Below are 23,778 nucleotides of genomic sequence, written 5' to 3'. Positions count from 1 at the left end.
ATACCTTGTAATATAACTGTAGAGCTATAAAATATAACCGTTTTACCCGAAGGTATATAGTGGTGGGTCAAGCAAGGGCTTGAGGGCTAAATATGTTATTAAAGTTTTAGTTAAATAAAACTAAGGTTTTTAGAAATACATATGTTTTATTTACTTTCTTCATTCAGGTCATAGGTCATTAATAACAAAAAAATTCTCTTAGTGTATGGAGTTATTTTAGCCTCTAGCGCCCACCATACCAGAAAAATTGGAATAAATGGTATTAGAAAATAGAATTGATTATTTGGTTTAGTTGCAAATCAATAACAACTCTGGTTCATTTAATAACGATGATCTAATTTAATTGGAGTTAATTTGTATTTGTACTAGTGTTAGGACTGCGGGAGGCTAGAGGTAAAACATTGAATCATAACTTTGAAGGATACCTATCCTATAATGAGTATTTCCCGAAAGTTATACTTTTATGGATTTAGGAGTTTCTACTGAATTATTAAATAGTTTTTTCGTGATCTTACTATGAAGGTAATATGACCTAAACCTTTTCACACACATTCACACATTACATAAAATCTTATCATCATATCTATATAATGTTCCCTACAGTATCTAAAAGCTAAATTGGTAATAATTAATTATAGCCTAAGTATATCTTGTCCTCGCTTGTAGTACCCTCAAAGAAGATCAAAGTCGTCCCGCTGTAACAGAAGAAAATTGAATAAGTAAAACCCTAGTAGAAGTCCTAGCAAAAATTTACCTTGAGTGAGATTTAACAGTGGAGTTCAATTAAAATAGTTTATTTTTATAGTAACAGTTTGATGGTGATCAGTGCCCATCATCTAAACTAGCCTAATAAGATAAGCGGTCCCTGAGCTAACCACGCACCTCTTTGAATTTTTGACACACACACCTTTCAATGGGGTTGGCCAGTTCAACTATTTTATGGATTGTTCCAGCATAGGTTTTACCTGTCTCCGGGATGTATGCAGGTTTCTTCCAGATGTATTCTTCCATTGAAACTCAAACGATATTAAAACTATACTCACCATCTCATTATACTCCATAACATGCCGCTTGATAGCGGAGCCGTCGACCCACGTGACAAAGTCCTCCAGTGACCGGTTAACCAGGAACGCGGGGTCCTTCACCACCTCAGGGCCTACACGCACATGCCCCTGCTCAATCAGCTTTGTGGCCTCTTTCAGGTTCTCTGACATTTTACCTAGGCAACAAAACAAAGAGAAATGTAAATAAATATTCTTTATTGCACTACAAATGAAAAACTTTTCTTTTTTTATTTATTTACTCAATAAAAAAATACACAGCAATCCATTACACATATTTTTTCGCCAAACTGCATGACAGTTTGTTGGCGAACGGTAGCACTCAACAGTTTTCCTTAATGTACTGTGTAAGGTATAAGTAGGTACTATCGGCAGTACACTTACCTGACCAGTCGTTAGGCTTTATCTCATTGCAACAAGGTTCAAAACTGGTCAGAGAACTGTGACGCCGATGGAATATTTGTTAACAGGTAACATACTTAAATACAATCTTATATCTAGTCTGTTTTTATGTAATTGTCTAATAAAAACACTTAGTTTATTTTTAAGGTACTAATTTAGAAACAGATTTGTAATGCAAATAAAGGTACAAAAGGCGGTCTTATTGCTAGAAGTTGGCTAGAAGCCATCTCTTCCAAACAAAGTAGCAGGAGATAAAGAAAATTAAGGTTAGAAACATGGAATCATATCATGTTTTCTAAGATGCTTGAAATCATTTAAGGCAACATAGGCTCCATAGTATATGTTGTTGCATCACATAAAATGTCTGCAGTATATTTATTCTAAAGAACAACTATGATTCATACTTCTACACATGACGACAGGCAGCCGCCGCCGGCAGAAGGAGCTCGCGGACACGTTGATGGCCAGCGCCAAGTCCCAGCGTGTCGGGATGAGCCCCATCTGGTACAGTTTCTCCAGTAACTGCGCGCTCGCCTCCGTGCGAAACTCCGCCGTTGCGTCCAGGTCTTTGATTTTGTTCGCTAACTCACGGATTTCACGAGAAAGCTTATTATACCTGAGTGATGAGAGATAAATATGTTAGTGGTTTTATATTATACAGTAAGTATATCCAATCGTTGGAAAACCACACTTACTTTGTGTAATCTTCTCGTTTCTGAACATAGTATTTTTTCATCACTTTCACCTCGTTCAAGTTATTATCCACTTTCCACGATATAAAATCTACTTTCTTGAGCAATTTCTGCTCGTGAAATTTTAGTTTACGCACCATTTTAACGCTTTGATATGGATGAGATCATGAAAACAAACGCACGTTTTCGTCCAATTACGGCGTGAGAAATGTCAATGTCAAAGTACTTAAGTACCAGAGACAAATGATACCTGTTAAACTTTTATATGACTTTTATTGTCAATAAAAATATTGTTTTTGTTAATTGAATACAACTTTTAGGAGTGTTTCAATGAAAGAATTTTAGTCATCATAATAGCCCAGGACACGGCTAGTCTTTAAGGGAAGTACGGTGTACAGGGTGTACTACCTAACAGACGATCGAATCGGCCTCGGACCGGACCAAGGACGCGGATCGGTAAGTCGGTCTGTTGCAGCTGTAAAGCTACTTTGTAAAAAGTAAAAACTTTTATCTCTGTTACCCTTATGAATTTCTAGACGTGGAAGTTGAAATCACGTTGTTGGTTGTTGTAAAATCAATGAAAAACGAAAAAGCATGGCGGCATGTTTGACACTTTTGACATTATCGTAAAAATGTCAATATCAATAATTGGTATTGTATTGACCTAATCACTTTTATATATTTTTATAATTTTATAGTACCAGCATGCCTGCTACAAATGCCTAAAAATGCATAAGAACGACTATGGCTTCTTACAATCGCGTCATAAACATCACAAGCGGCATCAAAACGAAGAATTTGACGAGGAACTGAATACGTTGTTCAATAAAAAGTTTCGTTTTCGTTTCGACTCGGATTGGAAGCTACCGCCAGCTGATGCTTGGTTCTCGGCGCCGCCGTGGAAGGTGAAGGAGCTGGAGACGCTGAAGAGCCGCCTGAACTTCCACAAGAGTCAGTTGAACGACTTCGATATCGAGGAGTGGAGTAGTCACACTCGGCGACGGAACCCCTCCGGTGAGGTGTGTTGGAAGATCAGGTAACTCAAAGCGTACAGTAAGACAGTCCAGTACAGTATTAGCGTTCACAAATAATACACATTTATTTATTATTACTCAAATCCTTTCATTTTGGGACTCAATAATTAGGCTTGTGCCTGCTCGGTCACTACAAAGAGCGCTCCGCTCTCGGTCAATCGGTCAAAAGAACTAGTTCGGTCTTTTAGTTCCTTTAGTTCAGTTCGGTCTTTGAGAGCTGGGAATGTATGAATCGATATTACAGTAGTTTTTTTCTAAATCTTTGGCAACAGAATTACGATTCAAGTTGTATGAAATATATATGACGATTAAACATCAAAAAGCTAGACACAATAAAAGAAATATATATATATGGAAAAAATATTTATTTTTCTTCATACTTTTCAGGCTTTGGACTGTTTGTCACTCTTTTATCTCATTCGCACTCATGCCAACGTCATTGTGAACTATTTCGTTCAATCTATTTTCTGTTTCACTCATGTCAAGCGCTCAATCCCACTGAACTAAAGGACCTAAAGACCGATTAAGAGCGTGCAAAAAGATTTAGTTCCTTTCGGTCCTCAATGGGATTTCATTCTTAACAGTTCTTAGTTCATGACCGACACAAGCCTATCAATAATGTGGCGTGAGCTCTAAGGCCGCAGACTGGATGTAGGTGACCGGCGCTAGCCGCCGCCGCCCCGCTGGGTGCACCGCCAGTCCGCGGCCTTAGGTTCAACTATGTGTGCACTTCCATGTTTGCTTGTTCCAAAGGTTTGTTAGACATTATTCTAAGAATTGTGCACCAAATTTTCATGAAACTTGGCAGAAACATACTTCAGATACAGATATATGCAATTTTGAAACTAGTACTTGAAGCTGGTGGTCCTAAAATGAACTATGTTTGATTATGTTCCTGAGTTTTGTATATTATTAAGTGAGTATTTAAATTGAATATAATACTGTCTAGCACCCAAGACAAGCCTTTTAGAGATGTGTGGCTAAGTGAATTAGAAGTGTCCTTTAATATTTATTTGTTATCAGGTGCCTGGTGAACCCAGAATTCCTGACACAAGCATGGACTAAGTTCTATGAGTGTGCATGCTCCTACCGGATCATTCCATCTGAGGCTGTGATATCCCGCAAGATGGTGTCCCTGCATCTCTGCGAGGCTCCAGGGGCCTTCATAACTTCACTTAATCATTATTTGAAGCAGAACTATGAAGAAATTGAGGTGAACATTGTAACCAACCATCAATACTATCATGTTGTAATACTTAAATGAGGTTGTGATATAGTTTTTTATGTACAATCATAGCAATTTTCAAACTCGGGTATGCTGACAGATGTCATCTCAATACAATTTTGCGAGATTTGGCGTTTTTGCGTTATAAATTATATGGAGATGATACCTGTCACCCATCGAGTTTGAAAAATTCTATACCCAGTGGGGAGCTATAGATCGTTTTTTTTAGTGTTAAAAAAAGACTGCGCGATCTTGACGTGTCTTTTAATTGAAAAACGCTTTTTAAAAATCAGTAACTATTACTTATGAAAGCAAAAGAATGTAAATAATCATATTTGATTCATAATTGTTACATATTTGCCATGACTTATTTCTCAAAAGTGTTTTTCAATAAAAAGACATGTCAAGATTGTTTACCTTTTTTCAAATTCTAAAACAACAAACTATAAGTAGCCACATTTTAATCACCAAAATATGCTTGTTTGTACAAATAATTTTCAGAACCACAGTTAAGGATTCCTTATTTGTTTAAAATACATAAGATATAGGTTACGTTACAGGTCGACATTAACAGGTATTCCTTTGAACGTTTTGCAGTGGAAATGGCTGGCTAACACTCTGAACCCGTACTACGAGGGCAACTCGCCCGGCAACATGATCAGCGACGACCGGTTCATGCTGCACACTCTGCAGCACTGGCATTTTGGCACCGACAACACCGGCAACCTGATGGATTGGACCAACAGCCGGGCTATAGTCAAGGACGCCAATAAGCTGGGCAAGGTATGTCTTCTCTCTGTCTGTTCCGTGTTGATGTGTTTGCATCTCACTGGGCGATGTATATGATGTATATGTCGGGCGTACTGTGAGATTTGGATGTCACTTGAAATTGTTCGTCAAGCATTTCATTTCATATTTACTTTTTATCATTAATTTGTATAATGCTCTAGTTTAGACAATATTCTAAGAATTAAGGTTGATTTCAAATTGAAGCTATATGGAAATAGCGCCTTATTGACAACCAACAATAGGTAAAAAAAAAAGATGACGATGACGCGCCGCGCAAGATAGACATGGCGTTCGAAGGGTTAAACTTTACTTTGGATAATATATTGCAATTCAGCAGCTTAGCAGACGGTTTGTCTGTAGGTTCTGCTGGCGACGGCTGACGGCTCCATCGATTGCGTGCAGAAGCCCGACGCGCAGGAGGAGGCCACGTCGCCGCTGCACTACTGCGAGACCGTCACCGCCCTGCAGGCGCTCAGTCCGGGTATGGACTTGGTTCTGTTCTGACACTTCTAGAGCGCGTCTAAGTTAACTTTGCACCAATTTGAATAGAACAAGATTAGATAAAAACTTTATTCATTTCCATTTTAGAGATAGGCGTAGATACTCGTAACAAAGAAGGCATGCAGCTTAGAAATAAAATTAAAAACTAATTGTAATACTTGGAGAAAAATAAAGTATTAAAATTAAAAATACAGAACAATGTTTAGTGGCAGAGAATAGGCAGTGGCTCAGCATGTTGATGCGGCATGCCACGTCGCTGATATTCTGACAGGAACTTACAAAAAGATGAAGAGAAATATAGTGGGGGAGTGTTATTATAGACGTCATATTTTCATAGGAATTTGACATTATTTTTGACATTACCACACTTTGTCATTGCAAATGCCATGCAGAGTTCAGACTGGTCTGACTCTATTTATCTTAAAATATCTTTTCACAGGAGGCACATTCGTATTCAAACTGTTCACCACATTCGAGCACTCCACCGTAGGGCTGCTCTACCTCCTCAACCACCTCTTCGGAGAAGTCAACATCTACAAACCCGTCACCTCCCGCCAGGGTAACTCCGAGGTCTACGCCATCTGCCTCCAGTACAAGGGAAGCGATCAGCTCGAGGAATACTTACCGAAACTTAAGTCCGCCTATGGAACAAATTTGTACAGCGACAAGTCGCTTTTCAGTCTTGAAAATATACCGGAGACTTTCATAAAACAAGTGGAGGAGTGCGCCTATTACTTCAGCAGTCTCCAGTGTCAAGTCATCAATAACAATTTACAGGCTTATTTGATGCAAAACAGCATTCCGTTTGCTATAGATGTGAAGAAATTAAGATCAGTTGTAGCGGCTGAGTTTATAAGACAATATGATTTGAGACCGCTTGATTATGAGCAAGAGGTTCTCAAAGGAGTGCTACATGAAGAAAATAAAGTCAATACTAACCCTAGATACCACAGAGGATCATATACGGAAAGACAGTTGTACGCAAAAATGACTTTAAAGGAAAAATGTAAAAGTTTAAGCGGCTTCCTTCAAACGGATATTTTAAATTTACTTATATTTATTAAAGAAACTATAAGATGGAAGAGCTTTTACGATAAAGATGTGGAAATAGATACGGTGTTCACATACGGGTTGCCATTGAAGAAAGTCAACAGTTCCAAATTCATATTTGTTCCAATATTCAAGTTGTATCAGCAGATATTAGCTGAAGAAGAATTTGTGAGTACCATCCAGAGCAAATCAAATGAAACTAAAGAGTTAGATGTGATGGGTGAAAAGTTGTTGCTGCCAGATTTAGAGAACGGAGAGAGCTATAATGAGTATGAGAAACGCTGTTTCTTAATATTACTAGTCGCTGTAAGAAACCTGTCTCTCGGAGAGTCTTTGATATTAACAAACTTTGCTACGCTAACTCACTTCAACATAAGCGTGTTATACGTTCTAACCAAGAAATGCTTCGAAAAGACCGGATTTTCATCAGATGCTATTATACTAAGCAACATGTTAAATAAGGAAGGGCTGCAGATTTTAAAAAATGTCGAAAACGAGTGTGTGAATGGGAGGGAGTGTGGGACAGGGACGCAAGACGTATGGAACTTTTTGCCGGTGCAACTGACCAATGTGGGCGAGTTCTTTGGTAGCATTGTGTTATATAACAATACGTTTTATAGAAACCGGTGTGTGGAGTATCTGGACTTGTTAGAACAAACGCTATACAATAATGAACAATTGTAAATATAACGGTTTTGAACATTCGTATGTTTTATTTACGTGAAATTCTGGTATATTCCCATTTGTCCCCGCCGGGCACAAAAGGGAATAGGTCATATGAATCATTTCCATCTGTCCCTGCCTCACGCATGGCAGCGGTCACGTGGGGCGGAGGCAACCACGAGCTAAACTTCAAAAAATGTCTACAAACTATTTACGTGACGGCCGCTCCATATAAAAATGAACTTTCAATCATCAGGAGCATAATTCGACGCGAGACGTATAATTAACTGCACTCCCGCAAACACTGCTGCAGTGTCTGCGCGATATAAAATTCCACCGTTGTCACATACCGGTAGTTAAGTGACCATTTTGTTGTAGGCTCGCGCTGGCTTTGGCGGAGCCTAGGTCGTTAAATATGCAGACCTAGGCTTACGCCTTACGGTACGTGCTTATTGCTCTTGGTGGCTTGTGGCCTCGGAGTAATTAACAATGGAGCCGCCATTAACAGGCGTTCCCCTCTGTCGAAAATAGGCGGCCAATGGTCAACAACTTGTCAACCATATGTATGGACTGACGGTTATCTGACATGACGTACCTATACATTTGATGTGCCCCTCCCCCGCAAAAAACGGCAGACTATTTTGTACCGAAAATTTTAGACATGGCGTCTCCGTTGGTTATATCCTCTAAGCTTGTGGCTGTAAAATAAATGGCATTCTAAAACTGGGCTTGGACCCGGTATTGAAAATACCTGTTAATGTCGTTCCAAAACCTTTACTGACCGAGCGAAAGTGAATGTCTCCGTTTCAGTTTGGGGTCAGCCATTAATTCCAGAACACAAAATTTCGATTTTTTAGACCCCCCTCCCCCTTTACTTTTTCATAGGTTACGTACTTTCACACTTGTCATGAACATTGACTGTAGGTAGGTACTTAAAAAATTAAGCCAGGGGCACTTAAAAAGAATAAACTTACCTATGTCGACTCATCATCATCATCATCATCATCGTATGAGCCCAACATTCAACTTTGGAGGTTAATCTTTGAAGGAAAGGGAAAAAAGATTTTTGAAGGCAAAAAAGAAAAACAAAATATAATACCATTTGATTTAAATCTGTTTAATATATATTTTATCTGTATTTAAGTATGCGACACCTGAAAAGACTCCTTCCGAACTAAACGTAAGTAAGTGCAGGAGAAAAATAAATAAAAAAGTATAATTATTATCCTGTTATTATAATTACTTATTTTAAACTGGCAGTGCTAAGAACATCTCCCGAAGCGATCTAGGGTTGACGATTCTCCGTGCTCTTGTGGTACAGTCACCAACAGATATATCGGAGCGGACAAGGTGCTCACAAATATCTCAACGCGCCTTTATTGTCAAGGCGTTAGAGTGCCTGTTCAGATGCTGTTGAGTTGAGCACCTCGGCCGCTCCGAAATTTGGTGGCGAATGTACAGTCAGCTTCAACAATGGCAACACACATAGCTAAGATCATGTACAGTCGCAATCAAACATAGATAGTTACCTATGGGTGCGGCCATGCGAGGTGCTTGAAAACAGCTTCATGCTTTCTGGCCATCCCACATTGGCATTTTTGATTATATACGGATTTAATACACAATTGGTACCTATCTAGAGTCTGTTCGGAAAGAGAAGAGAGTCGTGGAATGTTTTGGGCGCCATACACTCTTCTCTTTCCGAACAGACTCTACTTAATTTCTACTTCCTTACTTGAAAAAAAAAAAACTATAGCTCTTTTAGTTTGGGAGTAATATAAGTAAAGTATTACTTTAACTAGACTATATTTACGTATTTGAGAATTTTGAGTGCTTCCAGCTTGGTTTTCTCTCGGAATTTGTTAGGGGTTGCTGGAGAGATGCTTTACACACAGCAACCCCAACTGCATTTGGCTTAACTCCCAAACTAAAAAGGTACAATTTTTTATGTAGAAGTTAAGTACGATTTGGGCATTATTTTTAACAAAATGGGACTTTTTCGCTTACATTGCATTTATTTATTTTTCCTGACGTTTTTAACGTACTTAATAAAAAAAGATAGGTAGGTATCCGTCACGTTTTGCTAATATAAAGCGCCATTCATTTCAAGATTTTTGTAACCACAAGAGCTGGCAAAGCTTCGATTCAAGTCTAATCTATGGCTATTCATGTTTACAAGCTTTTATACTTATTACCTTTTAATCTAATAAAGTCAAACGCAATAAATACAGGTGTTCTAGAGTCAGACCAAGACAAGTCTGCAACGATTTTGATAGCACACGAAGACCAAGTGTTATTTGAAAACGTCAAATTTCTATGAAATTATGACGTATGATATAAATAACACTTGCACTGCGTGTGCTATCAAAATCATTGCAGTCGTATGTTGGTCTAACTCTAGACAAGAATAAGCCTGTTTTTATTGATTTCAAGTGTAGTTTCTATATTGATGTTATTTGGACTTTTTGGCACATTCTATATTCTTTGGTTTGGATTGTTATCAAGCGTAAACGCTTGGATTAAGGTTTGTTTATATAATTGATTGAATTACTATACTAAGTTAATATATTTGAATAATTAAGTACTAATGAACAGATACTCGGTAAACCCTATGTTATACCTAAACCCAACTACATAATTACCTAACTATGGTCTAAAAGGAGTTCCGCCAGTCTCGTTTACGCTTCGTTTTTAATTTTATTTAAAATGTTAGGAAGCAGAGATTTGGTTTTCCATTTTTATTTATATGAGCCAAACATTGTTTGTAGTACCTAAATATTTGAGTTCCGTTCGTAAGCGACACTGGGGTGGACTGCTCCTTAAATGGATTCTTTTTTATAAGTAGTCTAATCCCTAATATTTCAAAAAGTCCAAAGCAGCACCATAAACTGTATTTTTTTTTGTCTTTTGCTCCATTTTCGTCCAGGACGTCAAATCTAATGTTTTTTTACAGCGAGACAAAATCCGGTCAATCAATGCATTGAAGACTTTGGGGTCAACTTCAAAGCTCTCTTACTAGTCATTTCCCATGTTTGAGGATTCATTGCTTTTCATGCCGTCCTGTTAGATTATATGCGGAAACTTTATACATACATGCCGGCTTGATTTTATAAATAGACCGGCTTTTAAAGCATGCATTTAGTGGTCAGCTTGAGTCGCTTGAGCGCACTGGAATTTTTACAATTAATTTCTCTAAATGATTCAGTTCAGTTGCTCCTAAAGTCTTTCAAGCCACACCAAATAACCAATAACAAATTTACTCTAATTTAGAATCGATAGAAACCTTCGGCTTTGCCGCACAAAAGAGGAAATCGCGACATATATAGTACACTATACACTGGACTTTGCCTCGTTGTAAAATAATTCACTTTAATAATCCGAACTATAACTACATATTGGATCCTTTAATTATGGCTTTCCATTGGTCTGTAAAGAAGCTTGAAAAGTGCTTAAGAGTAGCTACAATACAAAAGAGCTTAGTTAAAGGTCCCTTTACTAAAACACAGCTATATTTATGTACAAGACTTCCATACTCGTAGTTAGAGGAATGGCTTTGGCCATATTTTAAAATGAAGTAGCTGCCTTTTAGTAACAAATGATGACAGTGCCGTGGTCCGTGCGGAAAGGGCTCCGCGAGGTCTAGGTACTCCTGAAAAAGTTGATTTAGAACCTGATCATATTCTGAGAAAGGAAGTTTATCATGATAGGACTAAAGCGTTCAACATTTTCATTCGGACTCAAAAATACTACACCAATCGAGTAATTAATCGAGCTGCCAACACGAACTGACACTTCCCGCGTCTCTCACACACGTATACAACTGTCCTTGTCACTCCTACGGCACGCTCGTGGTAGAATCTTGAGTCGGCAACATTGAGGATCCACTAGGGGGATCCGACTACGATTAAATCATATTGTCGGTTCACTACTAAGTACGACAGCGAATGATCCGAAGACGGTAAGCTATAGGGTCCTAGTCACTACACTATTAGGCCAGTACCGTGAGATCACTTTCACTTTGCACTTCAAAGTCAGTTTATACAGGGGGCTCCATGTCCCTCTGTAGCGACGTTAGTCAGGTGTGGAAAACCCACCCTGGTATCGGCGGTCACGCGTCAGGAACCCCGTGGATATGATGCTGATAGTTGTGGTTAAGCTTGTTAGCAAACTCGTGCATGATATCCCTGAAGATCACAGAGTCCAGGTTCTCTCCAAGGATGTACAGTAGATACCAGTCTCCCATCTTGGATCTGCGGACGATGGTGTCGACGTTGTCCCGCCGGACGAGTCTGAAGCGCATCCGCATCATGTAGACCCTCATGCGCGGGGAGAAGATGATGACGAGGCGGTAGAGGAGTGTGATGAAGGTGAGGGTGCCGAGGATCACGAACCAGAACCAGAGGAACACGTAGATCTTCTCGTTGACGACATTGAGGGGCAGGATGCAGAGGGCGTCGTGCCTCTCCACCTCGCCCGAGGAGCCGAACTTGTTGAACAGCGTGCACTTTACCATCCTGGAAATAAAGGTCGATTTTGAATGTTGGCTCTAGTTTAGCTACGACTCACAACAGTTGTTAGTGAAGAGTCGAGACTTTGCAGTCCTGATCTTTAGAACTTGATAATGGAGAAGACCAGTGAAAGCTAATTTTTTTTATTTTTTTTTAATGGCTTTCCCCTCTTGTTTGTATTGGCAGGAGGGATTTTGCCAATGACGACGTTTTAAGACGTACTACGCACGATAAGAATGTTCGGTGAATAATTTTGATTTGATGATAGGAATTGTGCTGGGAACCTAATTGCAATTATACTTAGTTACCCTGGGGCACATAGACATAGATCACACACACATTCACAAGGGCACACATGGTTCTTGTCGGACTCCGTATGGAATATATCACTACACCTTATAAAACAAACTCCCCCGACGATTCTGTCTGTATGTACCTATGTATGTTCGCGATAAACTCAAAAACTACTCAACTGATTTTCATGCGGGTTTCACGGGTTAATGGTTATCAATAGAATGTTTCCTGAGGAAAGTTTAGGTGTAACCCGTGCGAAGTCGGGCCGGGTCGCTAGTACTCCATAAAGTTGACCTTACCTCGGGAACACATAGATCATGGGGTCCACGCGGTCCTCCTGGTCGGACTCCATGTACTCGATGACGTTGAGGCCGAACGCCATGAACTCGCCATCGAAGAAGCGGTTCATCAGGAACATTTGCCCTGGAACAAGATGCACGACGGTTAAACATTATCATCATAATATCATAAGTAACCTAAGTAATCGCATCGAAAAAGCAGGTCTAATGTCCATGTCAAAAAAATATAATTAAAAAGTTATTGCTGCTTACTTAAGGATGACTCACGCTAGACCGGGCCGGGTCCGGGACGAGGTGTCCGACATGTCATTTTCTATGACGGCTGATCGGTGATCACGTGGTGCTTTCCATGGAAAACGAAGCGCCGGAAGCTCCGGCCCGGCTCCGGCTCGCTAGCGTGAGTCATCCTCTAATGGTGTATTCCAGGTGTGTTCCATAAAGGTTTTCATTGACTTTGATTAATTGACCAGCCAGCGTATGTAAAAACATATAATATTAATAACAAACAACTTTCGGGTGCGCTAGAAAGTGCATCAAGCTCCTGCATTTTCCAAAACCCGTACCTCGGCTAAAAGCCCGCATTCGATTTGTCAATAGAGCAGTGCTGACACTAACGCGGACGCTGATTGGTATTCGTGTCGGCTCCTGTTTCCAATAACAACACAACGGATACGCTGAGGAGGTGCTGCGGTGGGCCACGGAACGAGCGGATTTAATATTATAACAACTTTTTATATAAGAACTTATTTTATGGAGTTTTCTTGTTCTTTCGATCTAGGCTAAGTGTGTGTGTTAAAGTTTTCTTCAAAATCTGGATGCATAGTTTTATCACTTTACGGAAGCTGCTAATATTTATAAAAGTAGTGCTCAGCAGGTTTTAAGCTAATTATCTATCGTAAAAACCAGTAATCGTTCTAAAATGTATTTATGATTTGTTACTTTAAGTTTTTTAGCAACAGCCTGTCAGGTATTTTTGCGCTTCTCGCTGTGCAAGATATTATTGCAGGTGAGTTGTACAACCACGGTACAATCAATCGATCGATCAAATACCGCAATCCGCAATGTAACGAAACTGGTATGGGCTAATTTTTACTTCCTTGACGATTTTTTCCGTAATTCATTAGTTATACATACAATATTATGATAAAAATGGGCGGAATAAACACAACATCTCAATGTGGGACTAAAAAAAGTATTGTAATTTTACTCAGAGGAAGATTTGTTAGGACTTGCAATGAAATTGCACTTATTTTGTACGGAATAAAGAACTCAACACGAAAATTTTATCGAAATCTGACTCAGAATAAAAAACTCAACACTAATTTTTTTCGAAATCTGACTCAGTTCTCTCTTCACGCTTAGGTATACTTAGATTCATATTAAATCTAGAGAATCCACAAAAACATTTTGTTCACGAAGTTTACTGGCCTCGCGTTGGGAGCCCCTGCCAGATGTCGCGGGCCGCACGCGAACCAGCCCGGATTGTAAATCAAACGTATTGAATTAAAACTATAACGACAAGGAAGTGACCTGCCGCGAGTTGCTGATGTGGCAAATATTCAACCTGTTTTTTTAGATTGGTTATTGCAAAAACGGAAAAAGAAAAAGAATATTTAACTAAGTTGGTTAGTAAAATAAGACTTAAATAAGCCGATATAAGCTCAAAGGTGTCTCGCAAAAAAATAAAATGGGTCTCAGAATCTCCTTGATTTCACGAAAATGACAAAAAATAAGATTAAATCTTTTTGCGGTGTCGCTTGAAGATACTTGCTATTTTGGGACTCAATACACGCTTTAATTAATTTGCTTCGATCGAAAAAACTCGCAAAATTAGGTTTGATTTTCTGACTGATTTGGAAGTTGCATATACCGTTCAGCTCAATACCTCAGTCCAAAATATACGTTACTATACCTATATCACTCCTAGAGGTCGATAGTTGCCAGCCAAGAAGAGACCTTGAAATTTAAATTTAGTATTTTCTGATGCTCTTTTCTGACCATTATCAAGTCGGTGGGATTAAAGATATTACCGGTAGGCCCACGAGTTGTGGTACCGCAGGTCCCACAGGGAGTCTAAAAGTACCTACCTATAACATTGACAAGAGCGAGCCCCTCGCACAGGTAGTACCGGTAGGCCCACCAGTTGTGGTACCGCAGGTTCTCCCACAGGTAGTCCAGGATGAGCTTCTTCTTGGTCTTCTTCTCGATCTCGGTGCACACGCCCACGTCCAGGTCCATCATGAGGGCGCGGATCTTGCCGCCCTCCCAGGACTTCCACAGCCAGCGGGGGGCGTAGAACAGCATGGCCTGGGGGCAACAAATTTGTAAAAATACATAAATCAATAAAGCCGAAATCCTTCTAAAAGCTTTGAATCATATATTGAGCCCACTATATTATATACACATGGTGTAATAATTGTTTTTCTAAATTTTAACCACGATCGTAGCGAGTGGGTTGAAAAGTGGTCTCTTAGGCATTGCAAAGGTTAAGGCACGAGAGTTAAACAAACTTTGCTACGAGGTACCGAGTGAGAGACAAAATTTTTCACGACACCATCGCGAGGAAAATACTAACTGAAAAACATAAAAAATCAAACCCAAATGAACGATATTATATTTTAATATTTATTATTCAAAATCATCACTTAAAAGTAAATTCCATGAGCCAACATGAGGAAACAATTCAAAAATTGCATCAAATAAATTTGCCATTCTTGTGGATACAATAAATAATAATATACATAAATAAATATTTGGGGACAACCCTCATCGCTATTTTTGGCTACATCCTATGTCATAAAACTGCATATTGCAGACATATTCTAGCAGTAAATAAAATATAAATAAATTCCCGATATCGCAGTATGAAGAGCCGCGATGAAACACACAATTACATTTATCGGCGTACATTGGTTACGACGGTTACTAGATCAATCTCGTATAAGTTCCGAAGCACACTTTCATGCAATTTATAGCTTAGATAAAAAAAATATTTCAATAGTCACAGTTTGCATTATTCTTAGTGACATATAACCTTCATAAAATCGTCTTTTGAATCACACTCCAATTCACTCATAACAGAAACACACGACTTTCAAGCGCAGTCTCGTTAAACGGAGTCAAGTTCTTCAAAGACTCATTTTTAACATTCGAGTTCTTAAAAACTCTAGATGATAGTGTAGTATAGTATAGTATTGGATTTCCCAGTTAGTAGGTACCTCTGTTGCCACAAGCTTTCATAACACGTTAACTTGACCCGCGTTTATAAACAAACTGCGCTCCTGACCCCGTTCTACACGAAAATTCCACACTAAATATCCAACTTTCGTACGGGTTTTACGATTGATTACATTCATTATTATTAATACGAGGCCAGAGGCCACCTAGTACCATGTACCATGTTAACTGATTATTTGTATATTATAAAGGCACAAGAACTAAAGATGGTCAGTTAAGAGGGGGCTAACGCAAAATTGTATTAACTAATTTATACGTTTTTACAAAGGCAAATGCCATGTAAAAATTCACACGGAAACTAGATTCAGCAAAGGCAGAATCTTAATAACCAAAACCTAGGTTAAAGTTAGTTCGTGGAATAAAATCACGAGAAGATGATGATAAATATAATTTATTTTCAATTGTATAATTTTTATATTTATTTTCTGTTTAATGGGCTTATTTTTATTGTGTTTTTGTTTTTATTTTCGTTAGATATGGATAACACTTGGCTGGCTCTCATTCTGGGTGTAATAAATATGTACTTACCTAATTACAATTTGGACAAAAACGTATAGATACGTAATTTTCTGCTGAGTTAGGAAATTATAACTTAGTGGAAGATTTTTTAGGGTACACAGTGAAATTGCGCTTATTATGTACCTAATAGGGAATTCTATCTATCCACCAATGTTCATCAAAATCTTATAAAAAAAATTTCTACAACCATTAAAAAAGCGGCCCTAATACCATTAGTGGTTTAATTTGGGATAACCAGTAGTTTTTGGCACCCGTCCAATGATTGGCAAGTTCAATCGTCTTGAACTGGTCTTAAGATATCTTGTTCGATTTGTGTATTGTAGATTTTTTCGACTTTACATTGAAATGTAATTGCGTTTATATAATAGTAGGTACCTATAGAGTAAGCCCTAAAAGTTAAATATGTAGGTATCTGACTACTAGAGTTGGAGTTCTAACTTAAAAGACTGGAATTAAGTTATAAGTTATAATAGATTATTTAAACTTCTTTCCCTAGTTAGTTTAGTTTTATCGCCTCAGTGAAAACTACCTATCACTAGTGAACCTATCACTAGTAAAAACTAGTTTTCCGTCAGGCCTCGGTGAAACATAGTTTTAACTGGGATTTTTCAGACAAAACTAGTTTTCTCAAAGGTGAATAATAGTTTTCATTAATAATTCAAAATATTTTTTTGTTAAAACGAGTTTTGTGTAGGGGCGAACCGCTCATAAAATGTGCAAAATAACGTCATTGCCTGTCGATAAACACGAAAAGCACAAACATTATGGATCCCAAGGTACTCCTTGCCCAATCCTTGTCCAATGACGCCTTAATAAATGACAACTTAAAAAAATACTTTTTGTTTAAAATCAACACATTATCAGCTTAGTTTGCGGCGGATCTAAGCCGAATGCAGTAGTTCCCCGTCATCGATATCTGTAACGCTGCATTTGCATTTACATCCAGGTTAACGTGCTGCGAACTTCGTCACGGCACACAAATAACGCGAGAAAGATAACAAGTACCTTAACGAACTAAGACACTAAGGGCCTGTTACACTAACAGCTTTTTTTGGAATAATCTTACACAAATCTATCTAAATAGTCCTGCAGTAAGCTTAATAAGGCTTGTGTTAATTGTGAGTACTAGGCGACAATGTTATTCTTCCTCGCGTTATCCCGGTATTGTGCCTCGGCTCATGGGACCCTAGGGTCCGCTTGACAACTAATCCCATGATTTGACGTAGGCACTAGTTTTTACGAAAGCGACTGCCATCTGACCTACCAACCCAGAGGGGAAACTAGGCCTTATTTGGATTAGTTCGGTTTCCTCACGATGTTTTCCTTCACCGAAAAGCAACTCGAAAATATCAAATGATATTTCATACATAGGTAAGTTCCGACACATAACACATACATACAGAACATAGAAAACATCCATAATTTAGGAACAGACGCTAATGAGTGACGAAAGTAAATGTTTCATGTTGAGTAACAATCCCTAGCTGAACAGGAAATTTCGAAGTGGAAACTTGTATGAGAATTTTTTAATGAAAGTTTTCAGAAGTATTCGGAAATTACGAGAATGTTCTCTACAACTTGCACATTGCTAGGGGTGGAATTAAGTGGGATATGAAAATAGTAATTCTATGCGGACGAAAGTTGCGCGGAATGTCGTAGGCGGAAGCTATAGTAGTATTGAATATAGGGAGCTAGGAGCTTACATGATTCTAGTGTTAAATTTGCATCGAATGACGAATAACTTGAAGATTTATTTGTCGGGCATGCTTTGGCATGGATCGCAAAACTAAATGGGTGCAGTTACTAATAAGTGGCGCAGTTATATTATATAGTTAATATATTATTATATTCAAGGCAACCGAAGAAATATGACCACTACTTTGCAATTATGGCATTTTAACCAAATGGAAAACAAAACAGGTTCAGGTGAAATCCCCGTAGGCTAAAACAGATTTATATAGTCTGTCAAGCCATTTCCGAATGCAGAGAGAAGCGGCGAATTTAAAAACTGAAATTACATTCTGATGTTGATTTACAATATTCACTCACGATACTCATAATGTTTAAAACTGAATCGGGACTTAACTTATTAGTCTGCCTGTGACCACGGACGTTCGAAACGTCAGGCCGAATCCGCCGAATAATAAATGATTCGGTCAAATTGTGTTTTTTAACTGACTTCAATTTCATAGAAGGAGGAGGTTCTGTATTCGGTAAATTCGGTTGTGGCTATGTTTTTTTTTATTTTATTTTATGTATGTTCACCGATTACGCCGAGACCCGTGGGCCGATTTGAGTAATTATTTTTTTGTTCGAATGAAGGTACTTCCAAGGTGGTCCCACATTAATCTGGTGCTGTTCTGATGATGGAATCCACGAGGAATTGAGGGAACTCCTCAATTTTTAAATGCACATGTATGGTGATTTGGGTGTTTTCTTAAGCAACTCGAGCATTTTCTCTCGAACACCACCAATTTGATAAAGTGGACCTGATGATGATGATTGTTTTGATGATAATCATGACGATTTCTTAGGACGTTCAGCGATTACTCCGAGACCCGTGGTCCGATTTGAGCAATTCTTTTTTTGTTTGAAGGGAACTGCCTTCAAGGGCGTCCCACATTAGTCTGGTGCTGTTGTGATGATGGGATTGAGGGAACTCGTCAATGTTTAAGGGCACATGTATGGTGATTTGGGTTTTGTCTTAAGCAAATCAAGCATTTCCTCTTGAAAACCACTAATTTGATGGAGTGGAGCTGATAATAATGATTGTTGATGATAATGATGATGATTTTATAAATGTAGATTACTCCGGAATCCGTGGTCCGATTTGAGTAATTCTTGTTTTGTTTGAACGAAGTTACCGCCAAGGTGTTCCCAATGCATAATATTGTTGGTTCTAATCTGATGACGGAATTCATAAGGAAATTATAATATTAGTACAGTTGTAATGTGATTTATAGACATAAAGCTGATTATTTTTGACCGGTATTGTTACTATTTGTCTTGGCACCGACTTTAAACATATCAGTTGGTAACGCATATGCTTAAAAACGGATAATATTTTATTTTATCCTTTTTGAAGTCGGTTTTCTTTTTTTTTGTAAAAGTTTTTATTGAAAAACTAATTATAGCCAGCCTTTTATGAATGTAGTATGATACCTTTGGGTATGGTGCTTTACGCACGCTAGCGTCCCCTTCCCACCCCCTGCCGCAACCCCCCCTTTTAGCATGAAATATGTCCCAGTTCACAGTTTTTTGAATTTTTTGGGGAAAGTATACAATATAGGAAAAAAGTGTCAATGAAAGAAATAATCCCTATTAAATTCTTAACAAAAAAGGCTATATTTTTTTTTTTGATATGACGCACCATATTCATGTTATGGCTAGATGAACTTCGACAAAATTTAACCGTTGAAAAACTTGTTGAAGTTCAATATAACATAGTACGTAATAGTACTGAAAGAAATCCTACACGGAGAATAACCTTGCAAGCTTATTCTCTGTATAAGATTTCTTTCAGTACTATCACGTACTATGTTATATTGAACTTCAACAAGTTAATACATGAATATGGTGAGTCTTACCAAAAAGTTGCATATTAGTGGAAGCAGTTATGAAGTTGACCCAATAAAAATTATAAGGCTATGAGCTTCATCACATATGATCTTTGAGTAATTCTAAGCATTTCAAGCCTGGGAGGCAATAAGGGGAGGGGGGGTACAAAGATGGCCACCACCCGTCATCATTCAAAACAATCTGTTCTGGTCCTGGTGGCTACTAGGGCAAGTTTGGTATCATTTTCGTATAAACCGAAGACGTAGAATTCATTGCTGATATTTGTTTTTTTCCGTTTCATAGTAATTTTACAAGAAAAACGTATAAAGATGAAAATTTAGGATGGAGATTTTTGCTTTGAGAGCTAATAATTTTTGTATAATGGCCAAAAATATCATACAAAAAATACTATAATAAAGCGCAATTCATGCAGATTCTAAACATATACACTTTTAGTACTATCCTGCTGCAAAAAGATGCTGAAAAAATTATTAAATGACCGCAGCGCGGGTAGTTGGACTCTCGCTAGGCGGCGTTTATCTTACAAAATGGTCGAGTACGAGTATCTACGTAGGTATGCTTGCTTTGCTAGATTTTATGATGACGAATAAAATGTGACGAATTTTGTATGATAGTTTTGGCCACTATACAAAAATTATTAGCTCTCAAAGCAAAAATCTCCATCCTAAATTTTCATCTTTTTACGTTTTTCTAGCAAAATTACTATGAAAATGAAAAAAACAAATATCAGCAATGAATTCTACGTCTTCAGTTTATACGAAAATGATACCAAACTTGCCCTAGTAGCCACCGGGACCAGAACAGATTTTTTTGAATGATGACGGGTGGCGGCCATCTTTGTACCCTGCCCTCCCCGACTAGACGCACGCTTCTTATTGCCTCCCAGGCTAGAAATGCTTAGAATTACTCAAAGATCATATGTGATGAAGCTCATAGCTTAATAAAAAAAATTTGGGTCATATATGGCAGCGATCCATAACTGTTTCCACTATATAACCTTTTTTGTTTAGAATTTATTAAGGATTATTTCTTATCTTGACACTTTATTCCTAATTCTAATACTTTTCTCAAAAATTAATAAAAACCGTCAACCGGGACATATTTCATGCAAAAAGGGGGGGTTGCGGCAGGGGGAGAGAAGGGGACGCTAGCGTGGGTAAAGCACCATACCCAAAGGTATCATACTACATTCATAAAAGGCTGGCTATAATTTGTTTGTCTTCCCATACATTAGAACACAACTTAACCGAATCAGAAAGTAAGTGTACGATTGTGTTTGATGTGATGTGATTCCGATGTTAAAATAATGTCATTTACTAATGGATAATATAAATTCGCCAATCGAGTAACATGCTTGTTCTATAAGTACGAGTACTTAACGATTTTAGTTTTTTTTGTAGAATATTGTGTCGCTGTTTGATTCCTTTACTACTGATACTGAGTTATAAAGTGTTGGTCTCATGATGTGATTTCTCGGGGCGACTTTCGTGATTTCGCGATCGGCATTTAGCCTCTATTTTCTCCAAGCCTCTTGAAATAGCGGAATTGGCTCTACATTCTCGTTCCAATATTTGCTCGTATGTACCACCCTGTACTATCTACCCCGTGCTCAGGCCAAATGTAGGCTATTCTTGGTATTTTTACGAGCGAGAAACGCAGGCTCAGCGTCAACAGGTCTATCTGTGCAGCCGGCCGAGCGTGAAGATACGCCGCACAGAAGAATGAGGTCTAAGGAATACCGTTGTGCTTCTATTTCATACGACTGAACTGCGAGGGCGATGTTTTAACCCGTAGATGCATGGATCTAAACCAACCATATGCAAGTACGGTATTGCAGACCTTGAGGATCTCTTTTTAGGGTTCCGTACCAAAAACGGAAGACTATTACTAAGACTCCACTGTCCGTCTGTCTGTCACCAGGCTGTATCTCATGAACCGCGATAGCTAGACAGTCGAAATTTTCACAGATGATATATTTCTGTTGCCGCTATAATAATAAATACTAAAAAAGTAAGGAACCCTCGGTGGGCGAGTCCAACTCGGACTTGTCCGATTTTAATTATTAATATCAATCACATCCTAAATTCGAAAAAGTATGCCGAGTTCACAAACATCTTTACAAACTAACTATTTACACTACCCTATTGTCAGTGTCTGAGAAGAGTTAGACTAAGCGAGGAGAGGCGAAACATTTTATTTCCTGAGTAATAAACTATTTTAATAATCAAAGCATTTCTGCTTTCATGAAGCAAATTGTCTCCCACATATACCTAATAATACAGTAAAATTATACATTTAGCGTTTGCGTCAAATCCGGTAGTTCCGATTTTTTGCAGACTTATTTATGATCAGTGTTGGCCGAAAGTTAATGCAAATTGAAAATGCTGGCCATTAACCATTATAAATTGAATCGTAAACTGTAATGGTCCGTTACGGTTTAAGGTTCAATTTATAATGGTTAATGGCCAACATTTTCAATTCGCATTAACTTTTGGCCAACACTGTTTATGATGTTGGTCCAATGAATAATGCAAGTGGGTGACCTCGAGCGCCGAACGCAACTTTGTCAAAAATCGAAAACTCTGCGAAAATTTCGGTTTTTGTTTAGTTTTGGGCGATTCTAACCCTAAGGGACTAGTTTTTGATAGTACCTTCCTTAGACGTTTTTAAAGAAGACTAAATTTGCTACAATACGAGATAAGAACTATATCTGTAGATTGAATAAATACCGAGATAAAGGCTTTCAAAATTTAGATTTTTTTTAAATTGAGTTCGTAAGCTAAATGAGTGCAGTGAGTATACAGTATGCACTTTTGACTCAGGCGATGCCGCTTGGCACGATTGTTCCTAAGGTCAAACAAAGCTGATTTGGCGCGGTAGCCACGATATCGTACCGTGCCTACCCCCCAAAAAGGGAGGGGAAAGGTCCAATCTAAGCTATATTTCTCCCTGCTCTTAGCTCTTTTTCTAAAAATATGAAACGGATTGAGTGACCATTTCCATAGAAATGTAATTATGGACAAAGTCAAAAGTTAAAAATCTTTCAATAAACACTTAACCTGGCGTTTTAAAAGTATGAATACAATGTTTTCATCCCTAAATTATATGAAAATGATATATAACGTGCCCTAGCTCCTAAAAGTAGGAAGAAATATAGCAAAGATCGGACCTGGGGATCCGACCTTTCCCCTCCCTTTGTGGGGGGTATGCATGGTACGATCTCGTAGCTACCGCACCAAATCAGCTTTGTTTGATCTTAGGAACAATCGTGCCACGCGGCATCGCCTGAGTCAAAAATGCATACTCACTGCACTCACTTAGCTTACGAGCTCAATTTCAAAAAAATCCTAATTTTGAAAGCCTTTATCTCGGAAACTATTCAATCTACAGAGACAGTTCTAATCTCGTATTGTAGCAAATTTAGTCTTCTTTAAAAACGTCTAAGGAAGGTACTATCAAAAACTAGTCCTTTAGGGTTAGAATCGCCCAAAACTAAATAAAAACCGAAATTTTCGCAGGTTTTTCGATTTTTGACAAAGTTGCGTTCGGCGCTCAAGGTCACAAACTTGGATTATTAATTGGGCCAACATCATAAATAAGTCTGCAAAAAATCAGAACTACCGGATTTGATGCAGAAGAGCCACGTTACAAAATTCTACAATTTCACTGGATTATAAACATAAACCTATTCTGCGATAATCGCAAAGCGGACGCCCCACAGCATCGCGCCAAAAATACGTCAATGCCTACATACCCATAATACATGAGCACTAGTAGGATTAGAGCGCGTCCCCAGGGTGCCGGCGAAATTGGGGCCCACAATGCCGCTTATCTGATTGACTGTGAATTATGCTCCTGGCTGGCCTGAGAGAGCGCATTCCTAAAGTATGTACCTAGGTACTAGGTATGTTAGGGACTTATTTTA

The 23,778-nt window shown here is 38.4% G+C and overlaps 3 protein-coding genes across 15 annotated transcripts in view; 1 reads left to right on the top strand and 2 right to left on the bottom strand.

The window, feature by feature from the left end:
* Positions 1 to 147: 147 nt before the first annotated feature.
* On the bottom strand, positions 148 to 2,362 carry LOC134804253 (U3 small nucleolar ribonucleoprotein protein IMP3). The gene is made up of 4 exons (XM_063777224.1): positions 2,159 to 2,362; positions 1,868 to 2,079; positions 1,044 to 1,219; positions 148 to 695 (listed from the first exon to the last, which is right to left on the bottom strand). The coding sequence occupies exons 1-4, from the start codon at positions 2,293 to 2,295 to the stop codon at positions 672 to 674; spliced, it is 549 nt and encodes a 182-aa protein (XP_063633294.1). The 5' UTR covers positions 2,296 to 2,362; the 3' UTR covers positions 148 to 671.
* Positions 2,363 to 2,775: 413 nt separating this feature from the next.
* On the top strand, positions 2,776 to 7,451 carry LOC134804997 (cap-specific mRNA (nucleoside-2'-O-)-methyltransferase 2). Its single transcript, XM_063778285.1, has 5 exons — positions 2,776 to 3,191; positions 4,213 to 4,402; positions 5,012 to 5,197; positions 5,564 to 5,684; positions 6,144 to 7,451. The coding sequence occupies exons 1-5, from the start codon at positions 2,884 to 2,886 to the stop codon at positions 7,436 to 7,438; spliced, it is 2,100 nt and encodes a 699-aa protein (XP_063634355.1). The 5' UTR covers positions 2,776 to 2,883; the 3' UTR covers positions 7,439 to 7,451.
* Positions 7,452 to 10,261: 2,810 nt separating this feature from the next.
* LOC134804360 (innexin shaking-B-like) overlaps positions 10,262 to 23,778 on the bottom strand; it is a 75,233-nt gene continuing 61,716 nt past the window's right edge. For all 13 annotated transcript variants that reach the window (XM_063777388.1, XM_063777389.1, XM_063777387.1 and 10 more), the window contains 3 exons: positions 14,606 to 14,825; positions 12,519 to 12,642; positions 10,262 to 11,931 (listed from right to left, as the gene is read on the bottom strand). In XM_063777388.1, the coding sequence (XP_063633458.1) occupies positions 11,526 to 11,931; positions 12,519 to 12,642; positions 14,606 to 14,822 (747 nt within the window). In that variant the 5' untranslated portion in view covers positions 14,823 to 14,825 and the 3' untranslated portion in view covers positions 10,262 to 11,525. The remainder of the gene's footprint in view (positions 11,932 to 12,518; positions 12,643 to 14,605; positions 14,826 to 23,778) is intronic.

Source organism: Cydia splendana, chromosome Z (genome assembly GCF_910591565.1).
Source record: "Cydia splendana chromosome Z, ilCydSple1.2, whole genome shotgun sequence".
NCBI lineage: Eukaryota > Metazoa > Arthropoda > Insecta > Lepidoptera > Tortricidae > Cydia > Cydia splendana.
Note: the sequence above shows the minus strand (reverse complement) of the source record. Positions and strands in the feature narration are given on the sequence as shown.

What these genes read in the sequence shown, in the direction of transcription:
- LOC134804253 (XM_063777224.1), bottom strand. Translation starts at nt 2,295, where the DNA reads ATGGTGCGTAAACTAAAATTTCACGAGCAGAAATTGCTCAAGAAAGTA. An exon ending in AAACGAGAAGATTACACAAA is followed by an intron (nt 2,080 to 2,158) that starts GTAAGTGTGGTT and finishes CTCATCACTCAG; the next exon opens with GTATAATAAGCTTTCTCGTG. An exon ending in GCCTGTCGTCATGTGTAGAA is followed by an intron (nt 1,220 to 1,867) that starts GTATGAATCATA and finishes TTTGTTGCCTAG; the next exon opens with GTAAAATGTCAGAGAACCTG.
- LOC134804997 (XM_063778285.1), top strand. Translation starts at nt 2,884, where the DNA reads ATGCATAAGAACGACTATGGCTTCTTACAATCGCGTCATAAACATCAC. An exon ending in GAGGTGTGTTGGAAGATCAG is followed by an intron (nt 3,192 to 4,212) that starts GTAACTCAAAGC and finishes ATTTGTTATCAG; the next exon opens with GTGCCTGGTGAACCCAGAAT. An exon ending in CCTGCAGGCGCTCAGTCCGG is followed by an intron (nt 5,685 to 6,143) that starts GTATGGACTTGG and finishes ATCTTTTCACAG; the next exon opens with GAGGCACATTCGTATTCAAA.